The sequence below is a fragment of the Corvus hawaiiensis genome, chromosome 26 (genome assembly GCF_020740725.1).
Source record: "Corvus hawaiiensis isolate bCorHaw1 chromosome 26, bCorHaw1.pri.cur, whole genome shotgun sequence".
NCBI classification, from domain to species: Eukaryota; Metazoa; Chordata; class Aves; order Passeriformes; family Corvidae; genus Corvus; species Corvus hawaiiensis.
The window spans coordinates 1,973,157-2,000,321 of NC_063238.1; the positions used below are offsets into that span (position 1 = coordinate 1,973,157).

Here is a 27,165-nt window from a genome sequence, read left to right on the forward strand (position 1 = left end):
TTGAAGAATAATGTACTGATATTACGAAATTTAAGTTTTTGTCAAGAAGCTTAGCTTTTACTATTCTTTCTTCACATTATTTCAAATAATGAAACAGAAATATTATTTTTAAAAAGTCGCAGCTCTATTTTAATTCCTCATATACAGGGTGGTTTTCTCACATGCTTCCTCTACTTCCATGTCACTTCAGTTCTTGTTTGTGAAGAACATGAAAACAAATAGAAGAAATCTGTTGATTGGGTCACCTTCTTGGGATTCTATAGAAGTAAGTTCCTCCCAGGTGTAAGCACCTTGGAATCCTTGGAAGGAGTTTATGTACAGAAAAAAAATACACTCACTAAAACAGACCAGACTTCTGTGGTCCATTTCTCTGTGGTTTAGCTCTAACACAAGATTATTTAGCTGAGTAGTGCAATAACATACTTTTTCAAAGAAAACCACCTTGAGGATATATAATAGAATTAATTTGTCAGTCTGGTAATTTTAGAAGAAATACCGCAAATTTTTGGAAGGATGAGAACCCAGTGCTTTTAATTCTGTTTTGAACATAAAAATCAAAGGCAGTATGGGGTTTGGATGATGTCTTTGGCTCTTCTGTTTGCAAAATCCACTTTAATTAGTGGCAGTTTTATAAAGAACACCAGATGGGTATTTGCCATAGGGTGCTTTGGAAAAAATACAACAAACTCTGAACTATAGACAGATATATGTAATTAGGACTCAACAATAAAAATGCAGTCATGCAGTACCTTCTATCAAAATGTAAGTACTTCATTAATTCTAATTAAGCTACGAGATACAACTACCTCATTTTACAAAGACTGTTTATTATTATCTGTATTTAACAGCAGCAGACAGCCAAGGCAACCTTCTAAAGAACATACAATAAGCAATATAAAGATAACCTATCTGTCCCTTTTCTGCCCGTGTTTCCACTTGCACCAGTAACACATTTGCAAAGGTGATCAGCCCTTTTTTCCTTGTTAGCTGCAACGTACCATTTTACAGAAGTCCATGCAAAGCTGTTTCTAAACAAAGCTGTTTCCTAAACAAAACTTTTTGTTTAGGAAGTTAAAAAATCTTATTTTAATGGCGTAACAGCAAACATATTTTTCATCAAGTGCGTTGTGTGTAGACATTACTTGCTTAGATACGTAGCCAGTGTTTCCATCCCTGTGCTTTATTTCCTTGTGGTGTTAAGCATTCTTTCGAGATTTACTTCTGGGTGAACCTGGGTATCACGAAGCATGCATGAGTGACCTCGGCTATCAGGAAGGATGCAGAGGCGAAACCCAGGTTGAAAAACTTCTCCTCAGACAGGGAGAGACCTCAGACGTCGCTCTCCTCACCATCCCCTCAGAAATCAGCACTGCCAAGTCAACCCCTGCCCTGGGCAGAGAACAGACGGCTCCTCGCTCGCGGCACGCCCAGCTCCGCCTGGGGCCTCGGGGCAGCCCGGCGGGGAAGGAGGAGGAAGGCGGTGGCAGCAGTGGCGTTTCCCGCCGGGAAATCCCCGACGGCTCCCGAGGAGCGGCCCCGCAGCCGCGGCCCCGAGCAGTGACCCCGCAGCCGCGGCCCCGAGCAGTGACCCCGCAGCCCCGGCCCCGAGCAGTGACCCCGCAGCCCCGGCCCCGAGCAGTGACCCCGCAGCCGCGGCCCCGAGCAGTGACCCCGCAGCCGCGGCCCCGAGCAGTGACCCCGCAGCCCCGGCCCCGAGCAGTGACCCCGCAGCCCCGGCCCCGAGCAGTGACCCCGCAGCCGCGGCCCCGAGCAGTGACCCCGCAGCCCCGGCCCCGAGCAGTGACCCCGCAGCCGCGGCCCCGAGCAGTGACCCCGCAGCCCCGGCCCCGAGCAGTGACCCCGCAGCCCCGGCCCCGAGCAGTGACCCCGCAGCCGCGGCCCCGAGCAGTGACCCCGCAGCCCCGGCCCCGAGCAGTGACCCCGCAGCCGCGGCCCCGAGCAGTGACCCCGCAGCCGCGGCCCCGAGCAGTGACCCCGCAGCCCCGGCCCCGAGCAGTGACCCCGCAGCCCCGGCCCCGAGCAGTGACCCCGCAGCCCCGGCCCCGAGCAGTGACCCCGCAGCCCCGGCCCCGAGCAGTGACACGCCAACACGGATCGGCGGCCGCGCCCTCAGGGCTGCCGGCCCCGCCCCCGCGCGCGCGCACCGCGCCTCTCTGCCCGGGAACACCGCCCTGCCCCGTGACGTCACCCGCACCCCGCCCAATCAGGAGCCGCGGCTCTGGCGGCGCCAAAGCTGCAAAGGGCGGGCGCGGGCCGGGGCTTCCCTCGGCCCCGCCCCCGGTGCGCCCCCGCCACGTGACCGGGACGCGGCGCCGCGCCGAGGGCGATGCCCGGCGGGAAGGTACCGGCGGCGGCGGGACGGGAGGAGAAGGCTCTCGGCCGGGCCGGGGAGCGCTGCCCCGCAGGGCCGAGCCGTGGCGCTCCCTGGGCTCTTCGCGGTGGCCTTGCCGTGCGCTCCGGCCGCCGGCCAGCCGCGCCTCCCGGTCCCGCTGCGAGGGGTGCGGGGGTGGGTGTTGGTGGTGGCGGCGGCAAAGCAGCAGCCGCCGCGCTGTCCCCTCGCTGCCCTTTCATATCCGGCTCCAAGGCGATACTTGTGTTGGGGACCCGCCACGCTGGAAGGCGGGGCGGTGACACGGGCCTTTCCCCGCGTTCCTGGCGTGCGCGGTTGCGCAACACCGACAGTGAGATCCGTCGTGGCACAGCTGCACCGAAGGGAGAGGGGAGCTCGGCCTTGCTACATGGCAGTCGGGGAAAAAGTGCAGGGAGAGTAAAACTCGAGAGGAAAAGAGAATTGTGGGAATTGGCAGGATTGATATTGTTTTGAGCAGCTTCGCTTCCCTGTCTGGGAGTGGAGGGAGGAGAAGCGCCCGTGCTGGTTTTCGGTCCCTTTCCTTTGGTAATTTGCTTGGTTCCCTGCAGAGTGGCAATTAGGATGTGCTGCCTCTGATTAGCCGTACTTGGCCTAATATTGAGGTACTGCTGAAAGTGGGACTGCAAGTGTTGTTTGATCTATAGAGTTGACAAATGACAGATCTGGTTCCTAAAAATTTTGTCTGTACTGGTCTGAATGTCCAACCGCTTTTTAAATATAAGCACATTTAAAATAAATTTTAATGGAAGAAAATGTCAACAGCAAGTTTAAGAATAACCTACTATACTTCACATAAATTACCTTGTCATATTGACACTATACATGTTTTCTTCTAAAAGGTTTTAAGTTCTTGACTAGTGAAAAAATGCACACTTAACTGAAACAAGATTTAACCAAGTCTTGTTGCAATGTGATGACAGCTTGTGATAATAGTAGCTCCTTTTGCTGGCAAAGATAATGTTCTTTGTTGCTTTATGAATGAAAACTTGTACTGGTCAAGGGCAAATAAAGCACTCCTCCCCGCTTGCTGCCTATTAATTAAACTGATTAAAAACCCATGCCATAAGATGTAACAAAAATGTATGATACTGTTATTGTATCCTAAGCATTTTGGATAACCTAATTTTGTGTAATCTTTACTAAAATACGTCTGCTTTGATAGATTGCAGAGTTCTAACTACTCTGCACTAGTTGTTAATACAAAGTGTACTTCAGTAGTATTCTTATTCCATGAGAGTTTTTTGTTCAATGTAAGCATATAATAATTTATACTCTTGCTTAAAAAAGGATGTATAGGCTAAAAAATCCTGACATTCAAATGGTAATCTAATATATCTCGGTATAAGTTGATGAGAATAGTCTTTCATTTACTGGAGCAAAAATCATGTGCATGAAGAAAGGTTTTGAAAGAGTGTTTTAAAAATTTTGGTCTCACACATCAATAGCAATGGGAAAAGTATTTTGAGATTTTAGTTTGGTTTTAGTATTTCTTTACCATGTGCATACTGAGAGTGGAAGGAGGTAGGGTATGGCATGTTATCATTGCTATCATTGTGATCATACAGTATAGGGGTTTTTTTTAATGAATGATTACAACTTGATGAGGACCTTTCTAGGGACCATGTGTGTTCTTGCAAATCATCTTTGGAAAATATGCATACTGATTTTCATAGGAGTAAACAAATAATCTTGGCTGGAAAAAAATACAACTATAGGTTTAAGCCTGAAAACTATTTAAATCTCCACTTGAGTGTTTATAGTGCAAGGCTGTTTTCTTGTTAAATTACAACTTTACTTTCTATCTCGGCACTTAAACCAGTAATTAGACTTTCAAAAGCTCTGTATCAGGAATGCTGATTTTTGCTGAGGATGGGATGCCTGTTGTGAAAGTCAGTTTTGTACTATCTTAAAATTGGACTTTAGAAAGCCAAGACAAGTTAAAGTGGTTTTAGTTTATGAGTACTTTTATATGAAGCCTAGGAGAACAAAGGTGAAAGATGAGGGTGGCTGTTGGTCGGTGTTTCATATTTGTGTACTTTTATGTGATTGTTCTCTTCACATTTTTTTTTAAAAAACACAAAAAGTCTTTGGAAACTAGAGCTGTGATTTTCAATACTTTTTCATTCTGCTCTCTTCAGGAAGAATACAACAGTTGTATTTAAATACTTTTGAGTGCTGTTTAAGTGATGTCACTGACTTTTGGATTTGCAAGCCAGTAGCTGGAGTAGTTCGTGTAGTGAAACATTTAATTACTAGTTTTGTCCTTCAGCTTATGTTGCTTTTTTGTGTTAGAGAAAGTGATGTGTCAAAGAAATGCCACTTGCATATGGGGTAAATAATATATTGGGTCATGTGTTCTGGGGGTTCTTCCCGTGGTTTTTGCAACAACTCTGAGGAAGTGGGATTGTCTGGAGTGTAAAGGGCTTGTAGGGAGTAGCCTTTGAGCATGTGGTCCCAGTGACTTCATACAGGCTGTTTCTGGGTAACAAGTCCTGGCCATAAGTAACTACACAGATCGGTTGAGTGGAGATGTTCTAGACAGGAACATCTATTTAAAAATCAAATCCAACACCCCAGCCCCATACTTGCAGTAGTCTGTTGTATAATCACTATGCATATTCACTGTTTTTTCAGGGTGTGCCTCCCTTTTCCTTACACCTGCACCCTGGTAGGCTGACTTACCTTTATCTCACTGGAAATAACTAAAGGAGTAATGGGATAAGGGTTGCTTGCCATGCCTTTTGTGAGGGGGGCTTGGTCCTAATTCCACTAACGCCAACAGGAGTAACTCAATTTTTTTTTTCACTCATTTAGAAGGAACTACTCCAGAGACAAAATGCAATGCTTTTGTGAACAGAGGTCATGGCAATTTATATATGAGGTAGCCATCCTAGCCTTCCCCTTTTTAACTCTAAATTTCAGAGGTCATATTTTGGTTTCTGACACCCTACGCAATTTACAAGGTTCTTTGTCTGACTCTGGTTTGTAATAAATCTTGGTTTTATGATGTACGCCAGGGCTACATGCTTTAGCTCTTTTGAGCCTGATTTGGTGATTTTTTAAAAAATTCCAGTACCTTGTTTCTAGACACTTAATGAATTCCTTTAATAAATTACACAAGTTATTTTTTGTGTGCCCCATTTTTCTTCTAGATTAAAAGAAAAACATGGTTAACCTTGTGACTCAAGATTAAAAGAACTCACAGTTGTTGCTGCATTTCTCTGGGAACAGCACAGTCTTCAGATTAGCTTCATTATAAATATTTATTCCTGAGAAGTAAGTTTCTTAAAATGTTCATTTCTCTGCTGCATTGAAGCAGGCTGGAGCAGAAGCAAAGAGCCTTTAAAACTTGCCATTTCTGCATGCCAGCAGATGTATTCCTGTGGCAGAAGTCCTTGGACACCACACTCTGTGGCAAGGTGGCTTTGCAGGGGAAGGGTGACAGTGCTGTCCCCAGCATTGGCACTGTCCCACCATGTCTGAAGGCAAAGAGCCAAACAGAGTCCCTGCAGGCTGCTCTCAGCTCCCTTGCACCTGCTCCCAGACCCTCTCAGGAACTGTGGATTGAAGCTGTAGGTCCAGTTTCTCGAATTCACATCAGATATTTACATGGAGAGATATAAATTGACAAGGAGTTTGGGATGGGGTACTTGTCTTTAAGGTTTCTTTTTTTTTTCCCATTTTTTAAGGTGATGTAGGATGTGGGAAATGGTGGCAAGATATTTGTATTGAAAGCACAGAACTCAAAGCCACTGCTGTCAATATCAACAATCATAAGTCCTTCTCTTTTGCTTCCTTCCAAGTGGTGTCTGCCAGAAATTTGCAGTAGCTGAGGAATGTTTCATGTAAAGGATATATTTCTTTACTTTTTTGGTTTGGGACTTCGGGGACCGTTTTCAGGTTTTCTCAGTGGTTGTAGTGGCTATAAATTTCTGTGTGGTGGTAGCAGAAACTGTCAGATGTTCTTGAATCTGGGGAGCAGGATACGTGGTGAAACCAAGCTAATTAACCAGAATTGTCAGTAGTACTGATGGTTCTTCAGGTTGTAATTAAGTTGTCATGGTGTCAAGCAGCTGCTGGAGTGGTCCCACTGATCCTTGTATCCTTTCTGCTGCTGTGCCAGCTGTAGGTAACAAGTCCTTCTTCCCAAAGAAGTTTTCTGACAGTTTGGTTCATCACTGCTGTGTCTGCACTGAGTCTGACGAGTGCCAAGTGCTTGAAAAGAAGAGGAGGAAGAGGGGACTCCAGTTGTTTCTGGTTTGTCATGGAACCACCTGCCCTGAGACAGCTCTGTAGTGCTGCTCTGAAAACTTGAGCAGCCCTGCCTTTATTCCAGATAAGGAAGTGCAGGATTAAATAAAACTCCTGCTGTTAAGTCATTAATTATGAAAAGTCTTTCTGCCTGTCACAGTCATGACTGTCCAGTACTCTGAATTTCAGTTGTTTAAAAGTCACTTCCAGTGCAACTTCTCATTGCACTCTAAATAGAAGTGTAACCATCTAAGCATAAACCCAGCTATTTGTTCTACTCAGTCTGCTTTTTTAACCTTGTGGCCTGTAAACATATCCTTTCTGCTTGCATCCCAACCCTTCTTACTTAGGGAGAGGGAGCTAACATGTAGCCTTTATCCAGCTGATTTTTATATGGTGTTCCCATCCCAAATCTTGGCAATTGTGCAGCAGTGGCCATGTCTCAGCTGCCACGTTCTGCTGTTGAGCCCCTGCCTCTTATGTCACACTCTTTCTTTGCTCCGTTGGTATTGCACAGCACAGAGAAATTGAGGTTTGCTGTCTGTCAGGAAATGTCATGATTTTAATAACATGATGAGAGACTTAATAGAGAGTAACTCTCTAGTTCTATGTTTATCAAGCTTCCTAACAATAGAAGTACATTACAAAGCCTGTTTCATGCAACTCTTTGTGCATGCAATTAGGTGCATTTCTTTTTCACTTATTTGCAACCATTTCTGCTTTTAACTGACCATCAAAAGTGGTATGCTGTAAACTTGCTTGCAAGCTGTGGTGCTGCTGTTGGCACAGACATGTATTCCTCAAAACTGGAGTGTCCCATTCAAGAAATAAGCTCAGATGAACTGTATTTGATACTGTAAGTCTTTGTCTGCAAAATGTATGTCACAAAATCTTCTAGAGGCTGCAAAACCGGTCATATAAGGAAGACTCCCAGCACTAAGGTTAAAAACCATCAGAAGCACTTGCCAAGAGGATAGCCCAATGTAGAGGTTCCTGTCTAAGCACTCTGGAAATCGAGGCTTGGGCCAGCAGCTTCACTGGGAGAGAAGCAGTGTTTAAATTCTCTTTGTGTTGTAACGTTAACCTTTTTTGTTAAACTGCTGTAGTTTCCTTACTTGACATCGTGTCCTTTCTGAAGTGCTGGTGATTCCAGACTTAATACCACATCGGATTCGAGGCTGTACTTTTCATATATCTGTGGGAGCAGTTATGGGGACAGTTTGACTTTGGTGATAATGAGTAGTTACTTTGAGGTGTAAATACTCCCGGCACTTTTGGAAGAGGCTCTTAGCAGGGTCAGCTACCATCAGTGGAAATGCAAAGCGAGTTTGTTTTGCTCTGTCTTCTTAACATGCACAGCAGGACTGTGTGACTGGAGGGGCGAAGTAAGATGCTGCTCCCTGTACTGGGAACTGCTTGTTTCATTCTCAAGAGCACTGAAAAAAAACCTATGGAAAGCAAATACGCACTGCCATTTACAAAACAGACAAAAAGTGCCAAATGCTTGTGCTCTCAAGCACATGGTGTGGTTCTTGGGGCTGTGCAGGGCCAAGATTTGGGCTTCTATGATGCTTCTGGGTCCCTTTCAAATCAGGATATTCTGTGATTCTACTTTTTGGGTTTTTTTTGTTGCCCATATGTTTGACACATATGTTACAGTCCTGATTGACCAGCCTGGTGGAAAATGTGTGTGCTGATTAACTTAACTTTGGAGTAATAATTATTTATAGGTAGGAACTTGCTTGAGAGAAAGTATATCAGAAGAAGACAGAAATACTCAGACAGATGATGTAGTCAGCGTTTTCTAAGATAAGTTTCAGTAGCATAGCAGGATAAGATATTTATCATACTCAAGTTCAATTTCTGTGTATAAACTGGTGTTGAGTCTGAGAGATAGCTTTGGATGTGATAACAGGCAATTCTCTTATCTTCAGCTATTTTCAGATATTACAATCTCTTGCATGAAATTGGCACTGGGTGCTAATCAGCATCCTGTTTCATGACTTATCTAATAATTCAAAGGACTTCCGGCATCCCGTGTAACGGGAAGGCAACATTTTTGGTGGGGAAATGGTTATGAAAATAAATGTAATTCTTACAGCTGAAAGAGTCTGGGGTGGTTTTTTTTTTGGTTGGTTGGTTATTTTTTAATGGTGAACTGTATAGTGATACCTAGTTTAACCTCCTGCATATACTAAATTAAATCGGATTAAATGCGACTTTGAAGGCATTATTTGGTTAAAGTGTATTTTACTGAGCTGTTCCTGTGTACTATAATATTTTCAGCTTCATTGAGCAGCTGTGAGGTACTACGAGATGTAACTTAGACCAACAGAAAGTGTACTTATCAAAAATTTAATTTACTCCTGACGTTGGTGGTGACGTTATTTAGTGCTACATAAAAGATGCTTGCAAATATTTGAGACTTTTTTTTTCCCGAGTGTTGGGGTCCCTCCCCCGCCGTGTAGCCCTGGGAGAGGGGCCCTGAGGGCACAGACACGGGGTTTCGCTGTCCCTGCTCAGCCTCGTTCCCATTGGTTGGTTTGTGTTCCCTGCGCGGGCAGAAGGACCCTTGGTCCCGTGACTGGAACAGTTCCTCAGCAGAGCTCCGGCCATGCGGCTGGAGAAATAAACATCTCTCTGAAACAGCTAGCAAGAATCTGTCTGTCCATATATATTTCCTTTCCACGGGACTCCTGGTTTGATATATGCGTGTTGCAGGATCCCCACTGCAACAAATGGTGGAGATTTGTGAGCAGAACGATCCCCGATCCCTAAGCGACTGATTTGTGTGAGTAAACCCTGGAAACTTTGGATTCCTCTTCTTGGTTTTGCTTTGCTATTCCATATCTAAACTATGGAGGAACCGTGGGAAGACTCTTGGCTCTCAGAGCCGCATATGGACATTTATCTTAAACTTAAAATGATTCTTGAACAACGATTTGTGAATTTTAGCTTGATTCAAGCTCAAAAAGAACTGAAACACTTCCTGGCATGGTTGTTTAAGAACTTTTTCTATGTTTCTTGGGATTTAATTCTTACCAAGGGCTTTTGGAAAACCGTTTGGACACAGTTAATACTGGAGTCAAAATATATGCCGATGGAAGAATATTTTCGTGAATATTATTTAGTTACCGAGACTGTTGAGCAATGTCGGCTGTGTCCTGGCGAAGGGAAGCGTGGCGCAGGGACCGTGCGGCCCAGGCCACGTGCACCGAGCGCTCTGCGAGCAGCAGCGAGGCAGTTCCCGCGCGCGGGCGGAGCCACGCGAGCAGCAGTGTCGGTGGCGGAGCGAGGCGCGGCGGGAGCGGCGGTGCCTGCCCGGCCCCGTGCAGCGCGTGGTGGAGCGAGCCCCGTGAACGCCCGACCGAGAGGGGCGGCGCGCGGGCGGCGGCTGGCGGCGATGGCGGTGGAACGGAGCCGCGCCCGGCCGAGACGCGCGCTGGAGCGGGGCGCGGGGGAGTCATCGCTCGGGGGCCCGGCCGAGACGTGGGTGCAGCGCCCGGCAGCGGCAGCGAAGCTGCGACCAGAGGAGGCGACGCACGGAGAACTGAGCGGCGCGGCCCGGCCCGGCCCGCGCAGCCCCGAACGCGACCCCGGGAAGAGCGCGCAGGCACCAGCAGCCCCGACAATTCCAACACGGGAGCGACCGAAAGAGACAGCAAAGACGCAGCGAGACAGAAAACAGCAGCCACTCGGAAAAAGGAAAAGATCATAGCAACTAAGACCTTAGGGATAGTAAAATGGTATAATGTTAAGCAAAATTATGGTTTTATAACAAGGTATGACAACCAGCAAGACATATTTGTGCATAGATCTGCTATTAAAAAGAATAACCCTGAAAAATGGATCCCAAGCTTGGGAGATGGAGAAGTGGTGGAATTTAATATTGTACTAGGGAGAAAAGGGTTACAAGCATCGCAGGTCACTGGGCCTGATGGTGTTCCTGTAAAAGGCAGTATATATGCAAAAAATCGTAGTCATGTTAGACAGTATCTCCATTGTAAGCCCCCCCTACAGTTTCCCTTTCCTAATCCCACCTTTCCCTTTTACTCTATGTCCTATTACCCCCAGTGTATTCCCAATCCGTTTTTTCATCCATGGTTTCCCTCACAAAACCATGCTTTTGCCAATTGTTTCCCCAAAAATCCCTTTCCAATGCCGAGTGGGGGATGAAAAGGGGGAGGGAAGAAGTTAAACCCTCTCCTGCCTCAGTTTCCCCACAAAGCATGCTCAGAGTTCTGTCTCCCTTCTGTCAGCCCTAAGATGTTCCACAGAATCTGTTTGGACATTTAAAGACTCAGGAGGGTGGCTTGTTTTGTTTTGAATCTGTTCTTGTTATGTTTATCCAGTTGTTTTCATTCTCCTTTTATTAAAATAAAACGGGTGAGGTGTTGGGGTCCCTCCCCCGCCGTGTAGCCCTGGGAGAGGGGCCCTGAGGGCACAGACACGGGGTTTCGCTGTCCCTGCTCAGCCTCGTTCCCATTGGTTGGTTTGTGTTCCCTGCGCGGGCAGAAGGACCCTTGGTCCCGTGACTGGAACAGTTCCTCAGCAGAGCCCCGGCCATGCGGCTGGAGAAATAAACATCTCTGAAACAGCTAGCAAGAATCTGTCTGTCCATATATATTTCCTTTCCACGGGACTCCTGGTTTGATATATGCGTGTTGCAGGATCCCCACTGCAACACCCGAGCTCATTTAAAATTGGAATTTGTTTGTAAACATTCAGAAAATACATGGGGCGATCTAGATTAAGTAAATTTAACTTGAAATTGATTATGTCTACACAGAGTTTTTGATGGGTTTGTTTTTCCTTTCTCTAGCGGAAGAGACTTTGGAGTGCAGAATGCACACCATTCCCAGATGAGACACCCCTACGTCTGAAAAAATCAAATGTCAGGACATCAGTGTCTGCTGCTTCGATTTCCAATGCGTGGCTTAGGTGTGGGGATGGTTTTCAGAGCACTTCAGTGCTGGAGGTAAAGTGCTGCCTCAGTGATGTAACAAAGAGATGCAAACTGACAGTGGATTTCCATGCTTGACTGAATAAGATGTTGCCTTTTTTTTGGTATTGTTGCCAAACTAACAGCATATTGTTGCAACTGTCAAAATAGACAAAAAATGGCAAGCACAGTTACATAAGGACATTGTCTTAACTTGTTAGTGTAACTTGCTGAGCATATGTTAATATGTTGTCTTCTAGATAGCACTTATCACTTAGAAAATTTCAATAATACACGAAAGGATGCAAAAGTAATTTGACATTTGGGATGGAGTGCTACATTTTCTAAAAAATATGGAATAAAAATACTGTAGTATGCATCTGAAGATTTTTTGCTAGACCTAAATAATGTGTTTGCAATAGTGAATTAAGCATAGAAAGTCTTGCTCCATCATGAACAGAGATGTTCAGCCAGCTCTGAATGGGAAGTGTTTTGTGCTGACCCAGGTTGCTTTTCTGTTTCTTCTTCTGGTACTGAGCAGCCACAGTGTTGCATATCTTGTGGGATATACTAAAATCAGAGACAGGGCGACCAAGTACTTCTTTCTGAACCTTTCAATAGGGCACATCCTTTATCAAGCATGTTGTTACTGCCCGCTTTTGACATTTTAGTGCTGAAAATACTGCCTCTTGTTCTTCTTAAGGGAGAGTCACATGTGATTTCTGTCATAGTCACAGAAAGTTTGTATTTTCCAAATCTATAAGAATTCAGATTTTATGTTACTGTTGTCATGCTTTAATACCTCATTATATTACAATCTTGTAAAAGATTTAAAAATTAATTTGAAATTGTTCTGCTGTGGTGGGTGAATAATGACAGCTTTGAATATATTGATACATGTTCAAATTATTTTTAATATCTCAGTGATTAAATCTCTCTCCATGTCTCTTTTTAATATAGTCTCAGAGGCCTTCTAATAAGAAATCCAGGATTAAGAAGCGTCTTGGACCACTGTTAACATCTGCTGAAAGTGCATCTAGTATGTTTTGATTATTTCATGTTAACATTGTCAGAATATTGTTACTTTGTTTTGTCCTACACTAGGGTAGAAGTTGGCTCAAAATACTGGTTGCTTCCTTCTGTTACTGTAATTAGAAGCTAATTCTGATAAGACGCTCAGTCTCTTGCTGTTGTGGTTGGGCTCTTCTATTCACCTAGAGTGCCAGAAATTTATTCTGCAAAGCTGCAGGCACTCAGCTATTGCTTTTGAACAGGTGAAAGAAGCATCACTAATGCTGTATATGGTGTGTATTACAACAAGGATGGGATATTTAAATCTTTCACATTTTTATCAAGAGGGAATGAAAAATAGCCCTTAGCTGTGTAGATCGAGGGTGAAATTATTCTGTCTTCTTCTAGACAGACAAGCAGGCATGAGAGAACACATTTTGTAAATATGAGCAATAGATAGAAAAAAAGAATTTTGTCAACCTCCTGCTTTTACAGGCTTCTGTATGCCTTGGAGTTGCTTAATATTGTCATTAAAAAAAAGAACTCTAGGGAGAATAAAGAGGAGGAGGACTTACTGACTCTTTCTAGTTCTTTCCTTTTTTTTTTGAGCCCAGAGGAAAGGAAAGAAAGAGGGGGTGGTATTCTACAGTCTGTATTTCTGCTTGCTCCAGCAGTTGTGCTGCTTCTGTTGGATGTAAGTAGGTGACCTACTGGGCACTTTTTTTTACCTTTTGGGGTTCTAGCTTTTCTAGATTTCTAAGAGCCACCTCTCTGTATTGCAGGAGGAGATGTGGTTGTGTTTCTCTCTTCTGGGCCCATCTGCCTAATTCCAAATCCCCAATAATTGTCTAAATTCCCTTTTACTTATAAAATTTTAGTAGTGATATGAAGTGGGAAGTTCTGCCTTCCTATGATTCCTCGTTCTGTATGCTCCATGCTAAGTATGAATCCTTTCCTCCTTGCTTTATTAAAAATGATTCAGGAAGGTATTTTGAATTAAAATGTCTTACTTCAGAAGCACAGCAGCTTTTCTTTGTAACATCTGAGAAGGTTTGTTTTTTTTTTTCTCTCAGGAGAAAACTGGAGAGTAATCTCTACTGATAGAATACTTTTATTCCTTTGTTATTCATTGCATAAAGTCAGAGAGCTCCCAAACCCAGAATTCTAAGGACAGTCTTTCTTTAAACCACTTAGCATTTCACAAGGGTACACGTGGGGGAGTGGAGGAGTGTTAGGACTGTGTGTAGGGGGACTAAATGTCAGACAGTCATGACTTGTCCTCACTCGGCTGAAGGACACAGTGGTGGCCTCATTGTATAAAATGAAGTGTTAGCATTTGTCATGGAGAACTAAACTGAAAATAATGCATGTATGTGTAAGAAATGCATGTGAGTTAATGCTTCAGTATTAATCTCTGATGTGTAGTAGCAGACTTGATAATTTTGCCCATTAAAAAGTAGTGCAGTTTAATTTGTAATATTTTAAATTCAACAAAATTGCATTTCAATATAACAATATAACACTTTGCAATGCTTTTTCATAGGAGCTGCTGCTGCTGAAAGCTCTAAGGAAGCTGAGGACATAATATGGACCTCTAGTGGCAGTGATTTTTCAGATGATGAAAATAAAACATTGGTTCCAAGGTTGCACAGCAAAAAAAGTGAAGCTTCCAAAACAGAGGAATCACCTAGCACACATGATTTATTGTTAGAGGACAGAAGTAGTGAAGGTAAGTTGAAGTGCATGATTTAACAAGAAACCTTCTGTCAATTTAAGGTGGTAATGAAAATATTCTTGAGGTCATCCTGACAAAATTACATGATCTATTCCTATTTTGGTTGAATATTCTTGAGGTCATTCTGACAAAATTACATGATCCATTCCTATTTTGGTTAAATCAGTTGGACGGGATTTTTTTCCTTAAATTTCATCTGGGTATAGAGTAAGCTCTTAGTAAAAATTATATACAGAAATTTTAAACCTTGGAGTAAAGGAGCACAGTTGTCTGCATCTGCTGACTAGATATGGCAGACTTTGCAGCTGCAGATACCATCATCTTCTGTGGCATGCATTTTCATTTTGAAACACAGTACTCCTTGCTTCCCCTGTTAGCTGCACTGTGTGAACAGCCATGAGTTTAGTTCTTAGAACTTCCTTTCTAATTGATGGAGCAGGAAATGACATCGGGAAGAGGAATTGATTTAAAAGTGCAGCTGAAGACAGAAAAAGCTTTGCTTGTGTGCTCTATTATATGTGTTAATTAGGATAATGTATAAGTTGCATTAGAACTTGTTAGGAAGTCTTTCCAATGTAAAAAATAAGTTAGGTTAACTTTGTAATACTTCAGCTTGGTCTGAAATATTGCAGTTAGACTGGATCCTGGATGTCTGGCAAAGCATTCAAACACTGCTCTGAGCTAAGCAAATGGATTGACTGATGACTTTTTGTTTCGTGCGTGACACTGGTTAAATATGTTCCTTAGATTTAAAACAAAACTGCAAAATCTTCCTCCTTTCATCTATGTTTTTACCACCTATATAACACTGTCACTGACATATCTGATGGTTATCTTTTGTAATTCCTAGTCATTTTATTCTTTTTCAAAAGGAAGGACTGTTCATTTTCTAAACTGCAATCTGTTGCTGACTTACCATTAATATAATTCACTTGTCCCCTGCAGGTATATCCTGCAGGTTTTAATCTTTCTCTCTTTTTTTTTTTTTTTTAAGAGACAATACACAGACTTTTTTTAATCTTGTAAGATAGCAAAATTTGGTTTCTCTGTGTAGTTGAAGAAACCCTGATGTGTTATGTATCTGCTTGAAGGTTACTGAGAAAATCCAATAATTGTCATATTTTTGGGTTTAGAAGAAAAATATCTTGAAAGCAATGGGGAGTAGAAGGACTGTAATTTCCATGTTTTTTGAAGCGACCATCATATACACTGATTTTAGCATTGTACATAGTGTGCCTCTGTGTGTGCATATATAGGTACAGTTGTAGGTGTGGCCACAGTAGGTGAAAAGGTATTTTTAAAAGAGATGTTCCCTTTCATGTGAAGTTCACTTAAAGAGGCACAGCGTCAGTACTTCAGTGTGACAGGATAAAACGGACTGCCTTTTATTTTTTCAAGGAATTGATACTGTTGTCACAAGGTGCATGCAACTTGTCACACAGCTTCTAGAGGAACCTCTTTGTGCTATCTGGTTGCTGATGCCTGTGTTTAAAATTTCTGATGAAGCTTCCTCATAGTCAGAAACAGAAATGCATTCGTGTGTGTAAAAGGAGGCAATGCTACAGCTGTGTGTTTATTTGTCTGGGTGACTTCAGAGTTTGGAAGTTGGATGTAGAAACTAGTGATTTAGATTATAGTGGCACTGCCAAGTACAGAAGGTGCTGCCACAGTTCCAGGGGTATGTACAGATGCCTGGAGCATTGTGCAGGTGCCTCCTTTCTCTGCTGCCTCTCCACTATACATGACTATTCCAGTGTTAGAAATATGACATTTACAAAGCAAAAAAAGCAACCCCTCAAAAAGCTTTCACCCCTTCTTCGAACGTGCTCATTTGTACAAAACACATTGAAATTATCTCTCTCAGTACCTTGTACCTAAAGGGTGATGAGGGTGCTACCACAGCTCAGGTTTCCATGGCCTTCAGTAGATCCTTGGAGTTACAGATGGGCTTTTGGAGTTGCATTAAATATCATGTGGTCATGGGGATGGTGGAAGGAAAAGTTCTGCATTTCTGTCTGCATCTCTTTGTTTATTGCTGTTGAATTGTGAGTTTGTTTGGGGCTTTTTTATTTGTTGTTTTTTTAGCTCCATCTTTTGTTATGCCTGTTTCTATTAATTTGTCATCAGCAATCCTCTCTTTGCTGTGCTTAGAGATTTGATTTGCAGACCTGTATATTCAGGCATAGTGTTCTAGGAGGTGACCATTTCAACTAGTTTTGTCATTCCTCTGTGAGGGTTACCACTAATAGCAGATGTTAGTTAACACTGTTTAAGGCATTTGCTTAGAACAGTTAATTCTGAACAAATATGCTTGGAAAATCCAATGCAACTGGGCAAAAAAGCCCCCTAACTAAACCATGGGAAAATTGATATTAACTAAACTACAAAGAGCACACTACCTACCTATGCAGTTAAATGTACTACCTCTTTGCAGACAATACTTTGAAATCTTTTTTGTATGTATGTAATTTTTATCTTTCTTCAGAGGACATTTTCTCCTAGTAGGATTTAGCTTTTATGAGACACAAAATACTTAAAGATCAGTTGAACATAAGTAAAAAATAATGTTGCAATTCTTCTCCCAAGTTCAGGATAGCTGTAGTATTATTCTCACTTCATGCTTATAATAGATGGTGATTAAGAAAAACTCTTTTTACCAATATTCTATTTTAGATGAATTGGAGCTCATCGACTGGGAGAAGGATACTGATTCCACCGATAAGTGTGATGGGTCAGAAAAAGAGGACAGCTCACTAGAGATATCAGACTCGGACTCTTGCACAAATACTAGTTCTCTGCCTGTCAAAGAGGAGAGTGATGAGCTTTGTAAGGTGAGAAACCATTCCAAGTCTAAGAAAAAAACCTGCTGCTATAATTATGGAATATATTCATATTTGTTTGCATTTGAATTGGGGGAATTTGGGGATTTTGCTTATCTTAACTTTTCAGAAAGAATTCTGTACACAAGAACGTCAAGGCACTTTCTTTGACTGCCAACCCTCAAAACCAAGCCCCTTACACAGAGCTTGGTAGTGTGGTCACTGAATCACAGGATGACTGAGGTGGGAAGGCACCTCTGGAGAATGCCTAGTCAAACCCCTCTGCTCACAGCAGGCTTGAACAGCTGGCTGTTCAAGGCTGTGTCTGGTTCAGTTTTGAGTATCTCCAAGAGCAGAGACTCCACAACTTCTCTGGGCAACATGTGCCAGTGCTCGGTCACCCTTGCAGTAAAGCAGCTTGTTCTTATATTAAAATTGAATTTCTTATATTTCAGTGTGTGTGCAAAAAGTCATCAAGTTGGTGGGTTTCTCACCAGAGATGTGATCTTTCGGACTCTCTACAGTCCCTGGCTGCCAGTGACAAATTGGTGCCCAAATTTCCTGTCGTGTGGTGGGTGTGAGACCATATCCTATTCCTCTTTAGTACTTTGAAATTGTGACTATCTAAAATTCCAGGTACTGGGAATAGAGCATGATGAGGTAGAGGACTATATGCAGGACTCCCTTCTCAGTAATGAGGATTGCAAAGCTCCAGAAAGGGAAGGCAGTAGGAACTGAATTTTACTAGCTAAAATGTGGTAGCTACTTTTCTTTACTGCAGAAAATGTAAGTTTATTTCAAAAGAAGGCATTCTGTGTCAACTATAGATCTTTAATTAGTATCTTACAGTGAAATGACCTGTGTGAAAAGACTTGAGATGTGACAGTACCCTGGGCCAAAGGAACATTTGAAATGGGCTGCCCACGGTCAGTGTCCCTGGAGGTGTCCAAGCACAGACTGGACGTGGCGCTTAGTGCCGTGGTCTGGTTGACATGGTGGTGTTTGTTCAAAGGTTGGACTCGATGATCTCAGAGGTCTTTTCCAACCTGACTGACTGTGATTTACCCTCTCTCTGGTGCTGGGGGCTGGTGCCGCACCAGGGAGCCCCGCGCCGGCAGCGCTCCCCGGAGTGTGGCGGAGAAGCCCCAGCCGGGGCGGGCAGAGCGGAGCGGCCGGGCTGTGACCCCCCATGAGGAGCCCAGCCGGGGGAGAAGGGGCAGCGCTCGCCTGGCAGCCGGGAAACACCGGCCGGAGGAGGTGTGGGTGTCGGAGCGGCGGGAGCAGCCGGGATCCGTGCTGGAGCAGCCCGGCAGAGGGCACCGCAGGCCCGGGAACCTCGGCCCGCGGGGGCCATGGGCACGGGGACTCGTTTATGTATCGGTGCGGTATTAAAATGCTCACGAGTGAGTGCCGATGGAGTGTGATAGGACGTCCTGCTCGCACAGGAGGGAGAGCAGCCTTCAGTTTCCCAGGAATCAGCCCCATCGCAGGGTCCTGCTGCTTTGCCGGGGCTGGAGGGTGGGACGGGTCTGCGGCCCCTCGCTACAGGAAAGACATTGAGGTGCTGGAGCGAGTCCAGGGGAGGGCAGTGGAGCTGGGCAAGGGTCTGGAGCACAAGTCTTACGATGAGCGGCTGAGGGAGCTGGGGGTGTTTATCCTGCAGAAAAGTGGGGACCTCATCACTATCTACAGCTGCCTGTGAAAGGAGGCTGCAGCCAAATGGGGTTGGCCTCTTCTCCCAGGCGACAAGTGAGGGGACAAACTTAGCGTCAAGCTGTGCCAGGGGAGGCTCAGGTTGGACTTCAGGAAGAATTTATTCACAGAAAAAGTGATCAGACATTGGAATGGGCTGCCCAGGGAGGTGGTGGAGTCACCACCCCTGAAGGTGTTTAAGGAAAAACTGGATGTGGCACCTAGTGCAGGGGTCTACTTGAACATGGTAGTGTTTTGTCATAGGTTGGATTTGATGATCTTTGAGGTCTTTTCCGATCTAATTGATTCTGTGAAGCAGCAGGTCTGGCTGTGGCAACACATGTGACCGGCTCTTGTTGGGCTCCTGTGGGTGTCAGTCCCACTCTAGTGTCTGTAGCTCAGAGTTCAGCAAGGGTTAGCCAAGTGTTTTCAGGTTTTGAAGAATTTACTTTATATAGCCTAAGTCCCAGGCTGCAGTGTCAGAAGAGACTACACACTCTGCATAAAGCTGTGGAAACAGAACTGAGATTTATGCAAGTGGTAAAAGTTGTCCTGTTTTTATTACACCAGTGTGACTGATCCCAGTGTACATGGAAAGTTGGATAAATGTTATGAGACACGTTCATATTACTAAATGATGCTCATGAGAGGGTTTTTGGGATGCAACCATACTGTAATAAAAAGTTTTTAAATCTAACCAGAATAGTTATGCTAGTACAAAAGATGCTGGTACATTGGGAGTCTCAGGTTGTCTCTACAGATTTCCCCTTCCCCCATCCTAGCTGGAGTGCCACCGTGTGGGAATTTTGCTGGATGGTCACCTTCACCAGAAAACTTTCTTCTGGGAATTCAGTGTATGCAGGAGGGTAAATCCCCAGTGATTGCTCTGCCTGTTGCAGTCTTTGTTTTGCTTTACTTCGAATATGCTGTTTTCCAGGGAAAAAACTGCTAGAAAAAAACTGCAGGCAAGCCGAGAGGTTTCCAAGAGAGAATAGAAAAGTACTATTCACTATAGGAGGTCATTTGCTGTATGGGTATTCTTTAGAAAGGCCTGTTAATTTTGTGGCCTAGTTCATGGTGAGGGAAGGGGAAAAAAAGCCAAATGTTGATATATCATCGTTTTTGTGGTATTTACTAAATATCTAGAATCTAATGGAGTGTGTGGATAATCAAAAGACCATGAAATTTATTTTACCCCACTTCAAAATATGCCAAATACCAAGAGGTTCTGGAGGTTTAGGATTACTGCCAAAATATCTTTATGGTAGTATTTACTCTTGCTAGGAGTGTATTAGGTTTCTACTGGGAAATCTCAGAAGATTGATAACTATGGCTTCCCCCCTCCTTATATCTAATTTTAAAATTGCTTCTATTTGGTGATAATTAACTGCATAGAAAAGCTTCACATATTGTTTTGGTTGGAAGATAAGACTCTTGCTTATCTGTAGGCTGTGAAGCTGCAGTCACGATTCAGTTTATGTTCCAAGTCCCTGTGCTGTGTCTTTCCTATCAACTATCCACTTCTGATGTGTAAAGCTGCTTGATAGAGGATAATGAGGAAGGCAAGTTGAAGCTGGTCTTGTGGGGAGCAGCTAATTTTTGTCTTCAGTTCAGAATTTTTGAAGAAAGTATGTGCAAGGTATGACAGGGCCATGCTTTACTTTCCTTTGGTTGTTTTTAAGGGATGAGAGAGTTGTTTTATGCTAGCTTTCATTTGACCTATAAGTGGTTGAATTTTTGCTTAAGATGATGCAGGACAAAGATCTGACAAGGTGATCCCAGATGGTTGTATTCTTACAGTTCTTGACTTCTAGTTGCTAGTGGTGGATACCTAAGGGAACTCTTTTCTTGGAGAACATGGTACTAAAATAGAGATTAACCATTAATGTTAGTTTTTCAGCATACATGTTTTCCAGAAGAGCACAGTGTAATCACTTCAAAATTGAAAAACTCCATATTTTTATGCGTTGATAGTGACCACTTTTTGCCAAACTTCTGAACAGACTTTTTGTCTCATGAGCTGAAGTTCCATGTTTTGTAAGAACTGCTTATCTATTAATTATTTTTAACTTATAATATTTAAATGCTAGTAATTAATTGAAAACGTGTGTTCCTGTTGGTAAATCCCTCTCTTCTTCCATACTACCTCTGAAACTGGGAACTTCCTCTGGCCCAGTGCACTGGGAGGCATCATCTTCCCCACATGAACCCTTCCTCAAAACACTTAATCCCTTAAAGTAGGCCAGCACTTTTATGGAGTATGTAATTTTGGTATCTTACAAGAGTATGGTCTTTTCTTTGTGTCCTGTGTGTTAAATTCACTTTATCAGTTTCTGATGGGTAGTCAGATTTGCTTGGTTTACATGTGGAACAAGTGAGGTATATCCCAGAATGGTGTGAGGAATTAGTCTTACGTATTTGCTATGTAGCATGAATAAAGCTTAACTGGTTACAGCAGGTCCTCTTTATTGCACAGCACACTAATAAGTGCAGTAGATACTTGTCTGCTGATCTTAACTTCTGTTTGGGTGAAAATTCATCCAAAAGTCACATGGTTAAGAGCTTGTTCCCTTTAAATCTTAGAACCATTGAATGGTTTGTGTTGGAACGAAAATTAAAGGTCATCCAGTTCCAAACCCCTGTCATGGTCAGGGACACCATTCACTAGACCAGATTTCTCAAAGCTCCATCCAGCCTGGCTTTGAACACTTCCAGAGGTGGGACACCCACAATTTCTCTAGGCAACTTGTTCCAGTGTCTTACCACCCTGATAGTAAAGATTTTCTCCCTAATACCTAATCTAAAGGTGCCCTCATTCAGTTTGAAGCCATTCCCCTTTTGTCCTACTGTTTTACTGCTGTAAGAAATCCCTCTCTGGCTCTCTCATAGGCCCTTGGTAGGGACTGGAATACATAGAGAGTGGTAATATCCCCAAACTATTATGCTGAATGAAGATAGACGACTGAAAAAGAGATTTGCTGTATGTTACGTGTTTCAAAACTCTTTAATAAATCCCTATCACATTCTCAGCTCTCTATTGTGCTGCAGTCTGTGTGCCCTGACAGTGGGCAATCTGATGTGATAACTGAATATTGTGCAAAAATTATTTTAATGTTGTGCAAAAGGTTTATTTTGGGGTTTTCCCCTGAGTGAAGAACACTTTATTTTAGAAGTCCTTCCTGCATGGATATATGTAGGTCTGTGTCTTTTACCTGAGGCCTTCTGATCTTTCAAATTGAGGTTCATTCAGTTGCTTAGTTCGTGGATTTATTACTGTCTTAACTTGGCTTAAAAAAAACCCCCTCAAAACAAATTCTGTCCTTCTGTGGCATTACATTGAGGGGGATTCAACATACTTCATGAAATTCTGAAGAGGTCACTTAAAAGATGAGCAGGCCAAGACTTGCTGTTATTTCTGGACTTGCTTTTGTGTCCTGGCTTTCTTGATCCATTATAATGGTAATTATAACTAACATTGGCTTGGTAATTAGAATTGAGTCTAGAACTATTGTTGTGTAACAGAATTTAAAACAGGTTATCTCAAGGTAGGGAATCATTATTATGGCAAATGGAATTTGTGTCATCCTGTCAGACTGATGACTTAACACGGATAAAGGGTGATGATATGACCATGTTATTGCAAGCACTTTTGTCAGTTCATTACTGAAGGAAGTGTATTAGAATATACACAAAATACCCACAAGCTTACAATTATTTTTAAATATGTACTTTATGGAATAATTCAGATTGGAAACAACTTCCAAGATTTCTTCAGTCAACCTGCACAAGGCAGTCTGAGCTGCAAGGTCAAACAAGGTTGCTTAGGGCTTTATCCAGTTGGATCCTGGAAAACTTGAAGGATGAAGATAGCATAACCGGTCTGGGCAGCATCCTTCTCCCTTCCCTGTCTCTCTCCTCCGTGTCTTTCCAAAAACAGGAACCTTACTTTTCTGGGTAGAACTGGTCTCTTCTAGCAGGGCTCTTCAGCTGGGCCTTTTAGGCAAGACCTACAGATCAGCAGATTGCAAGTCAGTAGTGGCACAGAAAGAGACACCTTTTGCATTCATACCTGCAAGGTGGAAGGATTTATACCTGAATTACCAGACAGAACTGAACCTGTGCACCGGCTGCTTTCTGCTGCATCTCATCGGCAGGGATGTCTCTGCATCTTCTGATACAGGAATCAAGCCTTGAAGCTTTTTTCCTTAGTCACAGACAATATTCCCCTCTCAACTTTGTTTCCGTGATTTAGTCAGATTATCAGAATAGGAAACAGGATGTTTCTGGGTGTGCTGTAGCTATTTGTATTATAACTAGCTTTTTTTCAGTCTGTAGTTAAACAATTACCCCATTAAGTTTAAAACAGGACTGACTACACTAGTTCAGCTAATACCTAACTGGCTCAGATGTTTCTTGCTGTGATAGTTTGAATTATCTTGGGAATAGTTTTCTTTATAATTCTGGGACTCAGGGGTTCAAATGTCAGTGTGACCGAATTGGTTCATTATCCTCCTCAAGAAGGACACAGTCATATGAATGTCTTGATGCATGTTATGTGTACTTTTGGTGTTGTAACAATGCCTGAAGTCTGTGATGCCCATTTTGAAGGAAGCATCTTTGATCACCGTTGTCATACTTACAGGTGCTTTTGTAGGTGGTCCAGTGTCACTGAGGTTGCTGTGCTTCTTTGTGCCTAGTTTGTGAAATTCCTGGATGACTTATTAATTAAGTTTAGTGGAGACTTGTGTACCATGTTCTGGATGTATGAAATCTGATGGATTACAGCACCTATGACAGTGACGTAAACAGACTTTAGACTTTGCTGCCATGAGCTGTCATTCCCAGAGTGTATTTTTATGTTGTTTGAAGCACCAGGCTGTTTGTGAATGCTAATCCAACCCCTCTGCTTTGTTTAACTTAAGGCTTCAGCTGAGCCCCATATTCTTTCTTACACAGCTCTGGAGAGCAACAACTTTAAGTGCAGCTGACAGCATTGCTATCTTTGTATCCATGTATTGAATGTCCCTCTCTTTGTGGTCTTCCCACATCCTCCCCAAGTCTGCCTGGTGTTTTAAACAAGATTCAAGAGGCCTGTGTTCGCTTTCCTGCAGCTGCATGCCACACAAGGCATCTGCATTTCCTCAGGTCTGGCACCTCTCTGGAGCATGGCTCCTGACAGCACCACAGCGGATCTTCAGGAGTAACAGGGACAAGCAAAGCAGTATCTGTTTGCCCTGTCAGGGCCTTGAGCTCCATCTAAAGAGATGAAGCATGGAAAGAGGGTCTCGTCTGTCTCTTGTTGGTAGCTTGCCTGGTGCTGCAGCAGAAGATGCTACAGGGACGAGCAGAGCATGCACTGCCTGGAGTACAGTGCTCTCCTTTGAAAAGAGAGAGAGGATAAAGCCAGGGGAATTAACAACATTAATAGGAAGTTAAAGACTTTTGTCTTGCTGGTTTCCTCACCTCTGATGAGGCTTTTTGTTGTTTGCTATTATGGATAATTTGCTAATAGTTTTGCTGTCTGCAAAGAGTCGTGAGCACAGTGAGAAAGCTGCTGCGTTTTGCTTTGTCTGACTTTGTCTTCCAAACTGTCTCAGGAGTCTTCAGGATAAATTGGAATAGAGATTGATTTGAATTTGTTGGAAATCCTTTTTGAAGGAAATGGTGGAAGAGAACTTTAGTGGGATACATAGGACCAGTCTTAATAATTTCTCTTTCTTACAAACATGCTTTCTAAATACTGTTATTCTGGAAGGAGACCTGAACAGAGTAGATTGGCTAATGGCTCGAATTCTCTTAAAGCCTTCGCTTCAGTCTTTCTTGTGGGTTGTCACTTTGCTTTAAAAATAATTTTATGATCTTTTAGTGGCTGGTTCTGTCACCAATTTTGTCAGTTCATGGTGTCAGGAGAGGGACCTAATATATTGGGGAAAGTAAAATTCTCTTTTACTACCAAGGATGTTTGTTGTACCCAGTTGTGGAAAAAAAAAAAAAATCATTGCATGTCATTTTAAGGTTCCTAGTGCAGTTGCAGTTTCCATCTTTCCACAAGTGAATCTTACTGGTGTTGAGGTTTGTGCCAGCAGTATAAGAAAGGCATGCATATGTCTATCTCAAAAAAAGTGCATGTGTAATATTGCCTATAAAATGGCTTTAAAGTGAAAATAAGACACGTAAATGTCCAAGGTCATCCAACTCCTGGTAGAACAAGTAAAGCATGAGGTGTGCCAAAGTCATCCAACTATCTGTGTATTTAGGCTTCATCTTCTAAAGAGTTTCTTGTCAATATTCACCAAAACAGAAACGTTCCTTTTGCAGTATGGGTCAGTGTGTAGCAGCTCTTTGTAGAACCAACTGAATTGTGAAGATCTAGAAGTAAATTTAGACTATCTTAGAAAACACAGGAAGACCAAAGTTTAGAAAGTATTCTAAACTAACCTCAGGGTTATTAAATACCCCTGAGGTTTTTCCAGTGTGTTTCTCTTTAATGGATGAAGCTCCCTCCATATCTATATATGGAAGAAGGCAGTTATGTGGGGTTTTGTTTTGTGGTTGATTTGGTTTTTTTTTAAGTCATGGCACTGTATCTTTAGCTTGTAAAGAATGCAGTTTGATAGTACGGCATGGGGAACATGACTTTTGTTCCTAGCTCCCATTACATTGTGGAAGTGTGTTGGATAGATAAGAGAAGAATAAAGGGGGGCAGAACAAATGGAATAAAACTGAGAATATGTATAGTAGAACTTGAGAAGTATGGAGGTATGAAATGATGTTGGGCAAGGGGTTGACTTTCTTGGGGACAGTAAGAAGGAACTGGGATGGTGTGAAGATGCAATGCCTCTCATATCCAGTTTGTCAGGGTCTGTGTCATGTTCTGTGATAAACAGTTTCTATACAAACGTCTGAATCATCTGTAGATGACAATTCAGATTTACAGTTCTTTTGTAATCAGGATACTCGTGTTCCAGACTAACAACCCTGGTGACTGATTAACCCTTTCTGTGGAGATGATCTCTAACTTCATAGCTGTAATATGGAGTATTAAAGTATGTTAAAGAGGATTTTTCATGCTCTGTAGGAATCTGTTAGCACACTCTTGTGTATAGGCCAGCTGCAGACAATCCTGCTCCATCCCTTATTATCCCCTTTATGATAGCACTATCTGCCTTCAGACGAGGGCAACAGCCTTGACTACCTGCTGGTTTTGTCTTTGTCCTCGATCTCTCTGGAAATATGCTATGAAATTGTTACTTCATATGATATCTTCCCCACTACTCACAACTTCAGCCGAGCTTTGTTATTCCAACTTCCTGGAGACATGGAGAAGCTGTTGCACATGGCTGTTGATTCACTGCTCAGTCTCAGCACAGTGGCATTCTTTTTGACTCTGTCCCAGTCGTTCTCCTCCCACTCTGTCTCTTCTTCCCAGCAGTCACTATTTCATTCACTTGTCCCCATTCACCTTCACCTGGCCATTGTTTGGTGTCAGTTCACTGGTTCTGTCTTGCCTAATACAACATTTTAGTCCTGTACCACCAAGTACTCTCATCTGATTGCAGCTCTTTAGAAACACTGATTGTGGAAAACCTGTTGCTGTTTTGCAGACACCGTGACACCTTCCTGTGCATGGGAAAGGGAACACTGAAGCTAAGTGAGAAAACCAGACTAGAACTGTCTGCTTGTGAAGGCAAACATGGTGGGCAGGGCAGCTTCATCCTGACCTAAATAGTCATGTATGAGAAGGGTTGAGGTTTGTTCTGGGTTTTAAATACTGTGAAAGGCTGCTAGAAACACCACAGCTTTAAGAATCCCTTAAGTTTGCACACAAACTGTACTTGTGGATAGTAGTTTTGGCCTTTCCATTCACAAGAAAAAAGGCGCAGTGGAACTTCAAAAGCTTCAGAGTAAGCTGGTATGAGCAAAAAGTTCTATAGACTAGAAATCTTCAACCTCATAAAGAGATTGCTGTGGAGAAGGCATGAAAGAAACCCATGCCTCATAAATAGATAAGAAGTAAACAAAATGACTGGGTGCTGTCTAGTGCTAGGAGGCATTGAGTGAAACTAGCAGGTTGATTCAACATTAAAACGGAGTTGATTCATCCCACCATACGAACTGCTGAACTCCCTGTCACAGGATGATACGGATGCTGAAAGATTATATGGATTCAAGACTAACTGGACAAACTCAAGGAAGACAAGACAAATCTGTTAAGAATTAAATACAAAGATCTTTCCTCTAGTTGTAGCCACAAACTGGAATCAGGAAAACTCTTCTGTGGCAACACTGCTGCATGCTTGTCCTGTTTTAAACTCTTCCCTAA

At 43.0% G+C, this 27,165-nt stretch overlaps 2 protein-coding genes across 4 annotated transcripts in view; both read left to right on the forward strand.

Moving 5' to 3' along the window:
• Positions 1–1,251: 1,251 nt before the first annotated feature.
• On the forward strand, positions 1,252–2,320 carry LOC125317127 (extensin-like). Its single transcript, XM_048286802.1, has 2 exons — positions 1,252–2,161; positions 2,229–2,320. Exons 1-2 carry the CDS (start codon positions 1,252–1,254, stop codon positions 2,318–2,320), a joined length of 1,002 nt encoding a protein of 333 aa, XP_048142759.1.
• SPIDR (scaffold protein involved in DNA repair) overlaps positions 2,274–27,165 on the forward strand; it is a 198,039-nt gene continuing 173,147 nt past the window's right edge. For all 3 annotated transcript variants that reach the window (XM_048286747.1, XM_048286748.1, XM_048286749.1), the window contains exons 1-5: positions 2,274–2,362; positions 11,466–11,621; positions 12,546–12,624; positions 14,140–14,325; positions 17,005–17,162. In XM_048286747.1, coding sequence (XP_048142704.1) covers positions 2,348–2,362; positions 11,466–11,621; positions 12,546–12,624; positions 14,140–14,325; positions 17,005–17,162 — 594 coding nt within the window. In that variant the 5' untranslated portion in view covers positions 2,274–2,347. The remainder of the gene's footprint in view (positions 2,363–11,465; positions 11,622–12,545; positions 12,625–14,139; positions 14,326–17,004; positions 17,163–27,165) is intronic.